A 15,466-nucleotide genomic window follows, 5' to 3' on the forward strand; every position below is an offset into this window, starting at 1 on the left:
TGCAGCCAACGGAACTATGTCCAGGTCCGCATCACACAAATACATGACACCCTGATGGATTTTATCCACCATAGCCAACGTCTCTGGAGGGGCCGAGTCAGCCACCAGGACGCGTCTAAGCACCTGCGTCCAATTCGCGACAGCCTGAGCTGCCATAAGTGAGGCAAAAATAGCTTTGAGCATAGAACCGGTAACCGAATAAGTATGACAGGTAAGAGACTCCAGTCTCCTGTCCGTGGCATCCCGGAACACCGGCGTATCCTCAGCAGGAACCGCAGTAGACTTATTCAAAACCACTACCGCGTGATCCACCGGAGGTGGCACACACCAACGTTCATCAGTAGCGGGCGTGAAAGGATAACGCAGCTTGAACCTACTTGGCAAAAATGTTTCTTTAGAGTGCGCCATTGTTCACCAACAGCGCGCTGAAAGTTCTCAGTACAAGGAAAAACCTGCGAAGTTTTGCGCCTCCGCTGTGTCCCATAGGAAGCCAGTAAATGCAGCGTTTGTTTGATAGAAGCAATCAAATCATCCATGAGTGCAAGCTCTTCAGACGAGCCAGGGGGAGAATCATCAACCCCCTCAACCTCTGCGTCACCCTCCGACCCTGCAAAGTCCAGGGACGAACTGGACCCCGATAAGGGGACCCCAGCCATAGCAGCCCCATCAGCTTCGCCCTCTGAATCAGAGGATATTGAGAGTCTGGGCCGTTTAGTGGATTGAGCAGCCACCAGCATTTGCACCTGAGCAGCAAGGTTAGCCACTACAGTAGCCAAATCACCCCCTGGGGGGGAAACAGCAGCCCCTTGGCCTCCCACCAAAGTGAGAGGAAATTTGCTTTCCTGAGAATCCATGCCCCCAAAAAAAAATTTGCAGGAGAATAAAGTAACTATCCCCCAAAAGCGCGGTCAGCGCAGCCCACCGCACTCACACACCGACCCCCACAGGGAAAGGCACAAAACTCAGGCAAGGATTCAGGATAGAGAGGATAAAAAACCTGCAGAGACCACCGCTGCTGCTGCTGCCTCGATCGGTGCGCCCAGGAGAAGAGGAAGTGATTTAATACAGGGCGCTCTATTAGAGCCTATGGAGGCTACAAGAAAATGGCCGCCTGCAGTGCCAGCATGAGGCCGGAGCGATCGCCGCCAAAATGGCGGCGCTTGGCACCGAAAACGCCGCTCCCGCCCCTTTATACAGTGAAACACCAGACACATGCAGTATAATAAAAAAACAATGGCGGACCGCCGCAGCGGTCGCCTCAAGTATGCACAAACATGATCCACATCATGCTCCGCAGCACACAGCCTGTCACACAGAAAAAAAACAGCACACATCCTGGTACAGAGACAGTGCAATATAGCCCCCCTCCTTGCATTCCACAGAGTGCAGCTAAAAACAGATAGGGAGTCCAACAGTGTGAACAGGGGCAGGGTTACACAGTCCCAGACTGACACCCCCCAAACAGACAGGTCCCCACACAGATACACTTACCTCCTAATATGGCGTGGGGAACCCGCACAAGCGATCAAGCCACTGCACATGGGACAGGGAGAGTCGCAGCCAGGACGCAGGAGAATTGCGGAGCGATACCGCAAGGCGTCCAGTGAGGTAGCCACCTCACCATAGCATCCCTTCAGCGAACAGGGATGGGTCGTTCATTGCGCCAGGAAAAATACCTGACTGAACGCTCGATGGCAGGCTGGGAAGCCACTGACCCACAACCTGCGATCAGGGGGGTCAGCCCGTGACCCAGCCCGCATGATCCTCTTCATCAGAAGAACTAACTAATGCTGACAAAAATAACAGCTAAGTAAAGCGAGAGAGAAAAACTCAAATAAAATAAGAGAGATATAAAGAGAGAAATAAAAAATAAAAGAGAAAAGGCTGAGACAAAATGCCCCAGCATAGAGACATCCAGCTACTCCTGACAAGCTAGACATTGAAACTGAGGTATGGATACAGGAAGTAGGAGGTTATTGACTGAGGGGACCACCCCCTGGGGGTGGGATATGTTAAAAGCCTTAATATTGACATATTCTGTTGCCTAGCTACTCCTACGGAGCAAAGGTCATAACCCCATTGTGACGAATATGAAGAGGCGGCGACTGTCGGAGGACGTAAGAGAAACTGTATTTTTAATATGCTTGCAATTAAAATTGCATTTGATAATTATTTTTTCTATTGTGAACAAAACTCAGCAAAGATAGAATATACGTGCAGAAATTTCAGACATATTGGCTCACTATCAGAAAAATAAAATTACTCAGTGTGTGTCAATATATTGCACACATGTAATTTAAATTTACTGTGTATTTTATGCTCTAACGAGCAGGGCCCTCTGATTCCTCCTGTATTGAATTGTATTGTAACTGTACTGTCTGCCCTCATGTTGTAAAATGCTGTGCAAGCTCTTGCCACTATATAAATCCTGTATAATAATATATATATATATATATATATATATATATATATATATATATATATATATATATATGTATATATATATATATATATATATATATATATATATATATATATAATGTATGTGAGGTTTTGTTAATTTTATAAAATCAGATCCTAGCTGTACATGATAAATGGCACCATTTAGGAACATTAACACTGAGAATACATCTATGCACAGTATCATTTTTAAAGGCATTTAAATATCCAGGGTTTTATTTGTATTCAACATATAACACGCTAATGCATTTTACTATTTAATGGATGTAGTGGCCCTAAAATGTGAGGAGATACAATTAAATGGACATTGACTTCACAGTTAAACAAAGACCTTCTTTCCAATGAAGTTGTTTTTCTTATTTTCTTATCCTACCTGCATTAAACAGCAACCTTCTCCTTTTGCGCTGACAAACAACCCAGTTGGAATAGTGGGAATCTGCAAACATACAAAGCTATTATATTTAGAAGAATATGAGCAGCACAACCTAAAAAATGTCAGACAGGCAATCTTAATTACTATGATGTGTGCCAATCCCCCCACCCCTTTATTGAGCAGCCTCATCTCAGCATAGTAACAAATGGGCTTTGCCATCTTCTGCTCTGAACCTACCACAGCTTTCTGTAGGATCTTCTTGTTCAACCTGTGCAATTCAAAGGTCTCCTGATAGTCCAAGTTTGTTGATGCCAATGATATTGTGAGGTTTACACCACCAATATATGAGAGGATTGCATATTCTGCCAGTGCTTGAAGGGCCACACATGTGTCCTAGGTAGAGAGCAATGTTATAAGTATATTTTCACAGTTTCTTTCTCCAACAATTTTTAAAATTATCAGTTGTTTACAGGTATAAAAAGCAGCTGGAAGTAAAGAATCACCCTTTCTGTGTTCTATAATTTGATTTTCTTATTTGCATACAGTACTGGGCAAAACTTTTAGGCACTTATAAATAATTACCGTAAAGTGAGAATGCTTTCAAAAATAAACAATGAATAGTTTTAATTTTCAACTTACAAAGTGCATAAACTAAAGTGTAGATCAAAACAATGTGTGCGGTGTCCACCCTTTGCCTTTTAAACAGAATCAATTCTCCTTGGTATATTTAGAAAGTTAGAGAAATGTGGCAGGTAGTTTGTTCCAAACATTTAGAATAACTGAACACAGTTTTCTATACATTTGAGCTGTCTCGGTTGTTTCTGTCACTCCGTGTAATCCCAGACAGACTCAAAGATTTTAAGATTGGAGCTCTGTGGGGGCCACTCCAACTCTTCCAGGAATCCTTGTTCTTCCTTTTTCTGAATATAGGATTTTATGACTTTGGCTGTATGTTCAGGGTCATTGTCCTGCAGTAGAATGAATTTAAGACTGTTTGGACGCCTCTCTGGTGGTATTGGATGTTGTATAAGTTGGACATCTGCCTGTACTTTTCAGCATTAGGAGAATATACATTTTTACAAACAAAATGTTAATTGATTAAAAAAAGAGAAGGTAGTGATGGGTAAAGGCCGGGTACTGGAAAGAAAAGAGGGAGGGGGAAGAAGCAGAAACTAAACAACACGGCCTAGTTCACACAAGCGGCAAAGGGGTGGTAAAAACAGGTGGTGGATTTGCACTTTTACCACCCCTCGAGCACCCATCTAAAACCAGCAGCTGCAAAGTTTTCTTTAGAAAGAAAAAAAGCAAGGCGCTATCAGGGCCAGGAGTGCTGGCAGAGGACCCGAGAAAAGGAGGATCATGGCAGCTCTGTGCAAAACCACGCACAGAGCAGGTAAATATACCATGTTTGTTATTTTTTTTAAATTATGCCTTTACAATCTTTAAAGATTGTACTATAACTTACATGTTATCCTGTTAATCGTTAGCACTTGCTTGGTATAATTGTTTAGTCATGCATTGGACCATACGCAGAATACTGCAAAACTTTTAACTGTGTGGAAGAGTTATGCTGGGTACACACTATACGAAAATCGGTGAACGATTGTCTGGTGTTCCTTGATGTTTCACCACATGTCAAAACCGAGGATGGAAATAATGTACGAAAATTCTCGTATAACAAAGGCTTTTTATTTGTTGTTTGTTGTTTCTGGTCATGCGCAGTCTATCGTATCTGATTTTTTTCATAAGAAAACTCTACAAAAACAGTACACATTAAACAAAAAACGTTTGGTTCACGTACGAGGAAAATTTTGGAATTTGTCCCTTTAGGAATTTTAATTTGGAAAGTTTAAATCTGATGTGGAAAGTTGTGCACACACTATACGAAAAGCAAACGATCGTGCCTCATACAGAATCTTTCTTCTGATTTTCCTAGAGTGTGCACCCGGCTACAATGCTGTTTTAAAGGCATAGGATGAATACAACAAATATTGCTTTGATTACTTGTTTTCCTGTTTATGCACCTTGGAGATTGTCCAACATTGGTGTATGGTGTTATGGCTGGTATAGGACTTTCAGCATACACATAACTCAGGATGTGGCAAGCAGTAAGAAAAGAATGGGATTTTTGACTTACCGTAAAATCCATTTCTCTGATGTTCATTGATGGACACAGCTCCTGATCTTCTTAACCATTGGGTCAGTGGCGACCGGTGCGTTGGGGGCGCAGGGGCGCTGCCCCCCCTATCCATGCGTCCGGCCCCCTAATCTACATGCGGGGCGCCGGACGCATGGAGTTCAATGGGGCTTTTTTTTTTTTTAGTCACCTGATTAGAGCCAGAGGCTCTAATAGGCTTCAGCAAAGTGTGGACCTGGGGTGCAGAGCAGTGCACCCCGAGCCCACCCATTGTGTGACAATAGTGAATGAAAATTCGCTATTGTCACATGGATCCTCCTCCTGGCCAATCAGGAAGAGGGTCCGATACGCGCTTCTTGATTGGCCGAAAGGCAAACCCCATGTCATTGGCCGAGGAGGAGGCGGGAGGACTGAGGACTCGAGGAGACGCCGGGGGACTGAAGAGAAGCCGCCGCTACAGGTAAGTTCACTGGTCTCGGAGGGGGGGGGGGCTTGGCACGCTGTTCACTCTGCATTAAAATGGGGCACACTGGCATCTCTGCATTGAAAGGGGGCACGCTGGCATCTCTGCATTGAGAGGGGGCACACTGGCATCTCTGCATTGAAAGGGGGCACGCTGGCATCTCTGCATTGAATGGGGGCACACTGGTACTGTATCTCTGCATTGAAAGGGGGCATGCTGGTATCTCTGCATTGAAAGGGGGCACGCTGGCATCTGTGCATTGAAAGGGGGCATGCTGGCATCTGTGCATTGAAAGGGGGCATGCTGGTCTCTGTGCATTGAAAGGGGGCACGCAGGTCCTTGTGCATTGAAAGGGGGCACGCTGGTCTCTGTGCATTGAAAGGGGGCACGCTGGTCCCTGTGCATTGAAAGGGAGCACGCTGGTCTTTGTACATTGAAAGGGGGCATGCTATGCCTTAATTACTGAAGGCCCCTTTCACACTTTTGTGACCTCAAAGTCACGCAATTTTTTACAGCGTTTTTTGCCGCAAAGCAATGCCTATTACATTTTTCTGTTTGCGGCCCCCCAAAAATTTTGAGCACCAGCCGCCACTGCATTGGGTTATACTGTCCCCTACAGGAGTAGGACACTAGACAGAAAAAAAGTCTGGCTACGCCTAAAGGCAGTCCCAGGGGATATACTCCCTCTCTCTGCTATAGGTACTCAGTTTGGTACAAGCAGTTTTAGAAGAATTACAACTCCACAGATGGGTGGTTGCTGTGTCTGTCAATGAACATCAGAGAAATGGATTTTACGGTAAGTCAAAAATCCTATTTTCTCTTTCGTTCATTGACAGACACAGCTCCTGATCATCTTAACCATTGGGACGTCCCAAAGCAGTGTTAAAGATGAGGGGTGGGCACAGCGAAAAAAAAAAAAATTGCCAAGGCTAACTATAGCCAACGAGGTAAAAAGGAGCTCAACCAAAACCGCTGGAGCTCACCTGAAAAAAAACAATACACCCTCAAAGAGGACCAGGTCCTTTAAACAGCAGCCTACAAAACCTTCCAGCCAAAGGAAGCATCTGCAGATTCCAACACATCCACTTTATAGAACTTTGTGAAAGTGTGCACCGACGACCAGGTGGCCGCCTTGCAAACCTGCGTCACTGACGCCTGATGATGAAGGTCCAGGAGGCACTGAGTACCCGAATAGAGTGTACCTTGACAGGGAAATGAGGAACCTGACCCTTGATGGAATAGGCCTGAATCGCCGTCTGTCTGATCCATCTGGAAATGGTCGCAGAGGAAGCGGACAACCCTTTCCGAGGCCCATCCGAGAGCACAAAGTGTGAGTCTGACTTCCTAAAAGACTCCATAGCTACAAGGTACACTCTAATTGCCAGGACCACATCCAAGGAAAGCAGAGCAATTTCCTTCAGATGTTTTGGCCTGGGACACAGGGAAGGCAACACAATGTCTTAATTTAAATGAAAATCAGAGACAACCTTTGGAAGGAACGATGGCCAGGGACTTAGAACCACCATATCTCTGTGAACCACCAAGTAAGGTGAACGACAGGAAAACGCCACTAATTCCGACACCCTGCGCGAAGAAGTGATAGCCACCAAGAAGGCCACCTTCTGGGACAGCGTAAGCAAGGGAGATCTCCTGAAGATTCTCAAAAGGAGGCTTCTGAAGAACCGAGAGAGCACCAAATTGAGGTCCCAAGGCGTCAACGGAGACCGCACTGGAGGGGGCCAAGTGCCTAACTCCCTGAAGAAAAGTACGCACCAGGGAGTATGTGGCCAAGGGCCATTAAAAGACGACAGCTAAGACCGACAGCTGACCCTTGATAGTACTCAAGGCCAGATTCTGCTCAACTCCCGGTTGAATGAAGGTCAAGATCCGAGCCACCGAGAAAGAGCGAGGATGAACCCCAAGAGTCTCACACCACGCAATATACGACTTCCATGTACGATGGTAGATCTTCCTAGAAGTAGATTTCCTAGCTTTTAACAGCGTTGGAATCACAGACGCAGACATAACTCTATCCATCAGCACCTGGAGTTCAACAGCGAAGCCATCAAAGCCAGCGACTGTAAAGCAGGATGGAAGATTGGTCCTTGGGACAGCAGATCCTCCCTGAGAGGAAGCTCTCAAGGTATGTCGGCGGCCAGCCGCACCAGATCGGCGTAACAAGCCTGGACTCGGAATCCCTTCTGCCTCGATCCTGTGTAGAAGTCCTGGCAGAAGCTTGAGGGCATAAATCAGATGATACTGACCCCACAGGGCCACCAGCAGGTCTGTGGCATCCGTCAGAGGATACCATGACCGAGCCAAAAACCTCTACACCTTTCTGTTGAGCCGAGACACCAATAGATCCACCTAGGGGATGCCCCACCAGAGACACAACTGATGAAACATCTCCGGATGAAGGAACTACTCCTCTTGGTCCAACACCTGCCAACTGAGATAGTCGGCCTGCCAGTTTTTCACCCCGGGAATGTGTACAGCAGAGAGGGCTAGAACGAACCGTTCTGCCCACCTTAGAATGTTGGCTACTTCCCGAGCCGCCAGCACACTTCTCGTGCCCCATTGGTGATTGACATAGGCCACGGCCGTGGCATTGTCTGACTGAATCAGTACCGGACATCCCTGGAGATGAACTGTCCAATGATCCAGGCAAAGCCTGATCGCTCAGAGCTCCAGTACATTGATCAGTAGCCTGGACTCCTCCAGAGTCCAGACACCTTGAGCACAATCCGTGCTGAGGACACCTCCCCATCAAGATAGGCTGGCATGCATGATGACAACTGTCCAGTATAGGGGAAGAAAGATTTTCCCTGAAAAAGTGCCAGAGAACGAAGCCACCAAACCAGGGACCTCCTTGTTCTCCGGCTCAACATGATCAGATTGTCCAGAGACTAAGGATTCTTGTTCCACTTCCCCAGAATATCCTTTTGCAGAGATCTCGTGTGGAACTGTGCAAACAGAACCGCCTGATGACATCATCAGGCCCAGCACCCACATTCAAGTCCAAAGAGATGACCGTCTGCTGGACAGCAGAAGCCGAAACGCCTCCAGCAACTTCTGAAGTTTTGCCAGAGGGAAAAACACTCTGGCCGAGGTCAAATTCAGAGTCATTCCCAAATATTCTAGGCGTGTGGACGGGACCAGAGCACATTTCTGAAGATTCAGAAACCAACCAAACTCCCTCAGCGTTTGTAGAGTGATCTCCAAGTTGGCCAACAGGGCAGTCAAAGACTCTGCTCGCAAAAGCAGATTGTCCAGGTACCCCAGTATCACGATCCCCGCTGACCTAGTAATGCTAGAACCAGGACCAACACTTTTGTGAAAACCCGAGGAGCGGGGGCAAGACCAAAGGGTAACGCCACAAATTGATAATGCTCCTGGCCCATGGCAAAGCGTAGGAAGCGCTGATGGGCGATACAAATAGGGATGTGAAGGTAAGCGTCCTTGATGTCGATGGATGCGAGAAAAACCCCCTGATGTGGGATGCTACCACTGTGTGAATTGAAACTTCTGTAACAGTACAAAGCAGTTCAGTGCCTTGAGGTCCAGAATTGGATGCACCTTGCCCTCTCATGAAAGGTTTTGATCAAATGTCCTGAGATCCTGAGGAACGAAAAGGCCGCTTGTGAGCAGAAAAGGAGGGTCCCTGTCTGCGACGAGACTCCTTACTCTTGGAAGCCTGAGGAAGAAGAGTACTCTGTCCCCCTCTGAGGCCTTTGATGATGTCATCCAAGGAAATTCAAAACAGGCGATCGGACAAGGCCTTCTTAGAAGCTTAGTTCGTGGACCAGCATTTCAGCCAGATAATGCGCCGCAGGACCACTGCAGAGACAGACAGTCTAGATAACAAGGGAGCGGCATTCAAAGAGGCGTCACAGGCGAACTCTCCTTCAGGTCCCGGCGTAAAACTTTTGCCTATTCAGTCATAGCTTGTGATACCAGGGTGATGGTAAACACCAGCCTAAGGATGCTGTATTGAAGATCACGTCCACGGAGGTGTTTTTCTTTTGATCATTGGGACTGCACAGTTAATTCAAATTTTTTTCCTGTTATTGAATATTTATTATTTGGTATTTGTATATTCAGCATTTTTCATTTTTATTGTACTTTATTGTGAAGTGGAACACATTGAATGTTAGCAGCTGGAATATAGATTTATCACATCTATTTGATTTATCTACATTTGTCTATTAGGGGCACTTTTTTACACAGATTATTGCGCTGATAGTTTTCACGTTTTTGTTTACCAGCCTAAGTGTGACTCAGTGGCACAGGCTACGCATACAAAGCTACTATTATTTTATTTATGCTTTTATGCTAGGAAGTTTCTTCTACAAAATTGGAAACTGGTTGCTCCCAATACGGTCACACAATGGCACCTACTAGTTGACTCAGTTCTTCTTCTATATAAACTAACATATATGGGACGTCAATGTCCCCGGAAATAAACCAACATATATAGGACATCAATGTTCCCGGAAATTTGGGAAAATCTGGAATGCACGGGATGCGGCTCGATCCCTACACCTCTAATCTCATGTTTTAGGTGCAGGACCTAGCGAATTGTTTTAGTTGTCGCTTCCATTAACAGATTATCCTCACCAAAGGGTGAGAAAGGAGGAGAATCAGATTATGGTTACCTTCCGGTTGGCCCTTTCCAGCATCCTCCCAACCCCCCCCCCCTCGGGAATCCCCCTGGTCTATTGCTCAGGGGTTCATCACAGCTTCTTAACTTTGAATATATGGTTCTTGTATTATCTTCTCCATCCTCTATAATGTTCAATAAGATGCATATGACTGTATGTGCAGTCATAGGTTCATATATAATGTACATCATCATTTTGTGAATTGATCTTATACATGTTTTACTGATCAATAAAACGTTTCTGTTAAAAAAAAAAAAAATAAAACACCGGCCTAAGTGCCGATCCAGCCACAGTGAACATATGGCGGATCAAGGCCTTTGACCCCCTATCAGCCGGCTCAGAGAAGACCCGAGACTCCTCTACCAGAATTACCGTGGCTCGATTCAACCTGGAAACCGGAGAGTCCACTACAGGAGGTGCCGTCCATTTTTTGAGGGACTCCTCATAAGGGTACCGCATTGCAAAACGCTTAGGGATTGCAAAGGTGCATTTTGAGGACCCCCACCGTTTTGAGACAATGTCGTCAAAGAAGACAGGAAAGGGGAACACCCTTGCCGTTTTGGAGGACTTGTGGGTGCCAACGATGAACCGCGCCCATGATGCTGCATTAGTCGCATCTTCCAAATGTAAGGTCTCCCGCACTGATACAATCAGTGCATCCACTAGCGCCTTTTCATGTGTGGCTAGAGGAACAGAGGAATCATCCTCGCTATCTGAGCACGCGGAGTGCAAGAACACAGACCCCCAGGTATAACTGGCATCCGCAGGGGCTGATTCAGACCCTGGATCTGAAGAGACAGAGGAAGCAAGTGAAGGCGGGGGACACTGTTTGGTAGCTCCTTTACCCAGGACCAAATCCACTTTGGATATCAAGGACTCCAGGACCCCTGTCAGTGCAGCCAGTTGTGGAGCCCCGGAGGGCCCGGCATCTTCTGAGAGTGGATCAGGTGGTGAAATGTGCTTCAGTGACTCCATGAATGGAGAAGGAATCTGCACCACAAGTGTAAAACACACACTGTAAGGGACACCCCATCGCAATGTCTGCACCACAAGACCCAGCACTGCATTACCACTGTATAGCAGCAAGAGGGAGAGGGAGCCCCAGGCACTCACCACCACCAGACAGCTCACAGTAAGCAGCAATCAGTAAAAGGCATGTCTGGCTATTAGCACTAGAGGCCGAGGACTTCCCATCGCCGAATCACCGCCCATCTGAGCTCCAAAAACATGGCCGCTGCTATTTTCAATGGGAAACTATAGCAAAATGGCCGCCGAGGCTACACAAACATGGCTCCCGATCTGTAGCAAACCAAGCTACAAGAAAATAGCGGCCCCGTGCGGCTCCCAGGGGGGATACCACGGCCGGAAAAAGTGGCCCCAACAGGGAGGGGGCCCAGAGAGGCACCCCCACCAGGCCCATTTCCCTCAACGATCGTTTGGGCACCAGTGATGCGCTTCCCCCCCCACCTACCGCCAGTGCCGCACTTCAATTCACCTAAGAAAGGTATGTCCACCCCAGGGGAGGGACAGGGAGGGGGTTGGGTGAACAGATGGGTGCCACAGGCCACAGAGACCACGGAGCTGGGGGAAGGGTGACACGATTGGGAAGGAGGGGAACCCGGGGGGCATGACCATCACAGGGAAGGGCCCAAGTCCACCCTAAAACCCCCCAGGGGTAGAGGGGAGACAGTTACTGACTGTTGAAACATCACACTGGACCTCATGCAACTTGGATTCTGTGCCTCTCCATTCTTCCTCCAGACTCTGGGATCTTGAATATTATCTTCTCCATCCTCTATAATGTTCAATAAGATGCATATGACTGTATGTGCAGTCATAGGTTCATATATAATGTACATCATCATTTTGTGAATTGATCTTATACATGTTTTACTGATCAATAAAACGTTTCTGTTAAAAAAAAAAAAAATAAAACACCGGCCTAAGTGCCGATCCAGCCACAGTGAACATATGGCGGATCAAGGCCTTTGACCCCCTATCAGCCGGCTCAGAGAAGACCCGAGACTCCTCTACCAGAATTACCGTGGCTCGATTCAACCTGGAAACCGGAGAGTCCACTACAGGAGGTGCCGTCCATTTTTTGAGGGACTCCTCATAAGGGTACCGCATTGCAAAACGCTTAGGGATTGCAAAGGTGCATTTTGAGGACCCCCACCGTTTTGAGACAATGTCGTCAAAGAAGACAGGAAAGGGGAACACCCTTGCCGTTTTGGAGGACTTGTGGGTGCCAACGATGAACCGCGCCCATGATGCTGCATTAGTCGCATCTTCCAAATGTAAGGTCTCCCGCACTGATACAATCAGTGCATCCACTAGCGCCTTTTCATGTGTGGCTAGAGGAACAGAGGAATCATCCTCGCTATCTGAGCACGCGGAGTGCAAGAACACAGACCCCCAGGTATAACTGGCATCCGCAGGGGCTGATTCAGACCCTGGATCTGAAGAGACAGAGGAAGCAAGTGAAGGCGGGGGACACTGTTTGGTAGCTCCTTTACCCAGGACCAAATCCACTTTGGATATCAAGGACTCCAGGACCCCTGTCAGTGCAGCCAGTTGTGGAGCCCCGGAGGGCCCGGCATCTTCTGAGAGTGGATCAGGTGGTGAAATGTGCTTCAGTGACTCCATGAATGGAGAAGGAATCTGCAACACAAGTGTAAAACACACACTGTAAGGGACACCCCATCGCAATGTCTGCACCACAAGACCCAGCACTGCATTACCACTGTATAGCAGCAAGAGGGAGAGGGAGCCCCAGGCACTCACCACCACCAGACAGCTCACAGTAAGCAGCAATCAGTAAAAGGCATGTCTGGCTATTAGCACTAGAGGCCGAGGACTTCCCATCGCCGAATCACCGCCCATCTGAGCTCCAAAAACATGGCCGCTGCTATTTTCAATGGGAAACTATAGCAAAATGGCCGCCGAGGCTACACAAACATGGCTCCCGATCTGTAGCAAACCAAGCTACAAGAAAATAGCGGCCCCGTGCGGCTCCCAGGGGGGATACCACGGCCGGAAAAAGTGGCCCCAACAGGGAGGGGGCCCAGAGAGGCACCCCCACCAGGCCCATTTCCCTCAACGATCGTTTGGGCACCAGTGATGCGCTTCCCCCCCCACCTACCGCCAGTGCCGCACTTCAATTCACCTAAGAAAGGTATGTCCACCCCAGGGGAGGGACAGGGAGGGGGTTGGGTGAACAGATGGGGGCCACAGGCCACAGAGACCACGGAGCTGGGGGAAGGGTGACACGATTGGGAAGGAGGGGAACCCGGGGGGCATGACCATCACAGGGAAGGGCCCAAGTCCACCCTAAAACCCCCCAGGGGTAGAGGGGAGACAGTTACTGACTGTTGAAACATCACACTGGACCTCATGCAACTTGGATTCTGTGCCTCTCCATTCTTCCTCCAGACTCTGGGATCTTGATTTCCGAATGAAATGCAAAATTTTCCACAGTCTGTCATGATTTGGGGAGCCATATCATCTGCTGCTGTTGGTCCACTGTGTTTTATCAAGTCCAAAGCCAGCGCAGCACACTTCCAGGAAATTCTACAGCACTTCATGCTTCCCTCTGCTGACCAGGAGATGCTGATTTTATTTTTCAGCAGGACTTGGCACCTGCCCACACTGCCAAAAGTGCCAATACCTGGTTTAATAATCATGGTATCACTGTGCTTGATTGGCCAGCAAACTCTCCTTACCTAAACCCCATAGAGAATCTGAGCGGTATTGTCAAGAGGAAAATGAGAGACACCAGACCCAACAATGCAGATGAGCTAAAAGCCACTATCAAAGAAACCTGGGGCTTTCATAACACCTTAACAGTGCTACAGGCTGATCGCCTCCATGCCATGCTGCACTGATGCAGAAAATCATGCAAAAGGAGACCTGACTTAGTACTGTGTGCATACCATATTGTACATGGACATACTTTTCAGTAAGCCAACATTTCTGTAATAAAAATCCTTTTTTTTTTTATTCGTCCTATGTAATATTCAAATTTTCTGAGATACTGAATTTTGGGTTTTCACTAGCTGTAAGCCATATTCATCAATATTAAAAGACAGAACTGCTTGAAATATATCACTCTGTGTGTAACACATCCATATAAAATATATGAGTTTCATGTTTTGAATTGAATAACTGAAATAAATTAACTTTTTGATGAAATTCTAATTTTATGAGACGCACCAGTATCTGCTCTACTCCCTCATCCATAGTGAAAAGAGGAATAAATTACAAGTTGTACAAGTAGCTTGGTGTGTTTGTTATTCTACTTAAAAGGCTTCTTTAAAATTGCCCTATCTCATAAGACCCAAAGAAATGTTATACACATGCATATACATTTTCCAAGTACAGTAAAATAAGTTTTTAACTTTTTTTTAACTCATGAGATACATATATATATATATTCTTTATATACATATGACCTTAAGTCTTACCTACAAGACATCCAGGAATGTTGAACAAAGATTTTAACTATTTACTACAATTTAACAACCTACATTGACTTGTATATTAGGGATTGCTATCTTACCTGTGTGGATGAAAATCCACCTAGGGCATTACGCTGCTGGGAAAGCCATTTTACTACTGGAAGTGCAGAGGCCACATCTCCAAGAAGGGTATATGTTAGCAAAGCATATGCTGTCATTTCAACTTCAGCTGAAATCACTAATTTAAAAATAATGAATTTACTTTTTTTTTCCAAGAACCAAATAAATATAATTGTCAACATTTATACTGCAGTAATTACAAATATATTGCGCAAACAATACAGCAGCAAATTGGAAAGAATTAAATGGACTTTATAGGCACAAATAGGGATGAAGTAAAAAACTTTTTTATTGATTGACATATAAAAACAAGAGGAAAACCCCTGACACAGGGGAATGGTGAATAGACATACATAAATGCATAGAAACCATTGAAATGTACCTTAGCAATAAGGCATAGAAATACAAAAATAGTAAACAAATGATTGCATAACACATGAGACGTGGTGGTATAGGGATGCTATACATTACATCCTACATGACTCGAAGACGATGCCAGAAATGACGATGAACGTCCTCTAGAGTGTAGTTGGTACAGCCCTAAACTTGAGGGATGGTTCATGTAGCCAGATGCCCTACATGTTTTGCTTCTTCTGGAGCTACTGGTGTACAGACTCTGTGTGGCAGAATGAACCATTATTATTCACAAAAACATCTGTCTGCAATTATCACAAATCTAAATAACTTAGATGGATTTAAAACAAATGTATTGTGTTCCATACAGAACAGAAAATGATAACCGCAATCAACAAAGAGACAGAAAAATATGTAGTGATGGTAATATCATAAAAAATC

At 46.1% G+C, this 15,466-nt stretch overlaps 1 protein-coding gene across 2 annotated transcripts in view; it reads right to left on the reverse strand.

The window, feature by feature from the left end:
* Positions 1-15,466, reverse strand: part of CPAMD8 (C3 and PZP like alpha-2-macroglobulin domain containing 8) — a 472,168-nt gene that overhangs the window by 187,822 nt on the left and 268,880 nt on the right. For both annotated transcript variants that reach the window (XM_082260961.1, XM_082260960.1), the window contains 3 exons: positions 14,653-14,789; positions 3,071-3,226; positions 2,834-2,896 (listed from right to left, as the gene is read on the reverse strand). In XM_082260961.1, the coding sequence (XP_082117087.1) occupies positions 2,834-2,896; positions 3,071-3,226; positions 14,653-14,789 (356 nt within the window). The remainder of the gene's footprint in view (positions 1-2,833; positions 2,897-3,070; positions 3,227-14,652; positions 14,790-15,466) is intronic.

Source organism: Pelophylax lessonae (genome assembly GCF_965119305.1).
Source record: "Pelophylax lessonae genome assembly, chromosome: 1".
NCBI lineage: Eukaryota > Metazoa > Chordata > Amphibia > Anura > Ranidae > Pelophylax > Pelophylax lessonae.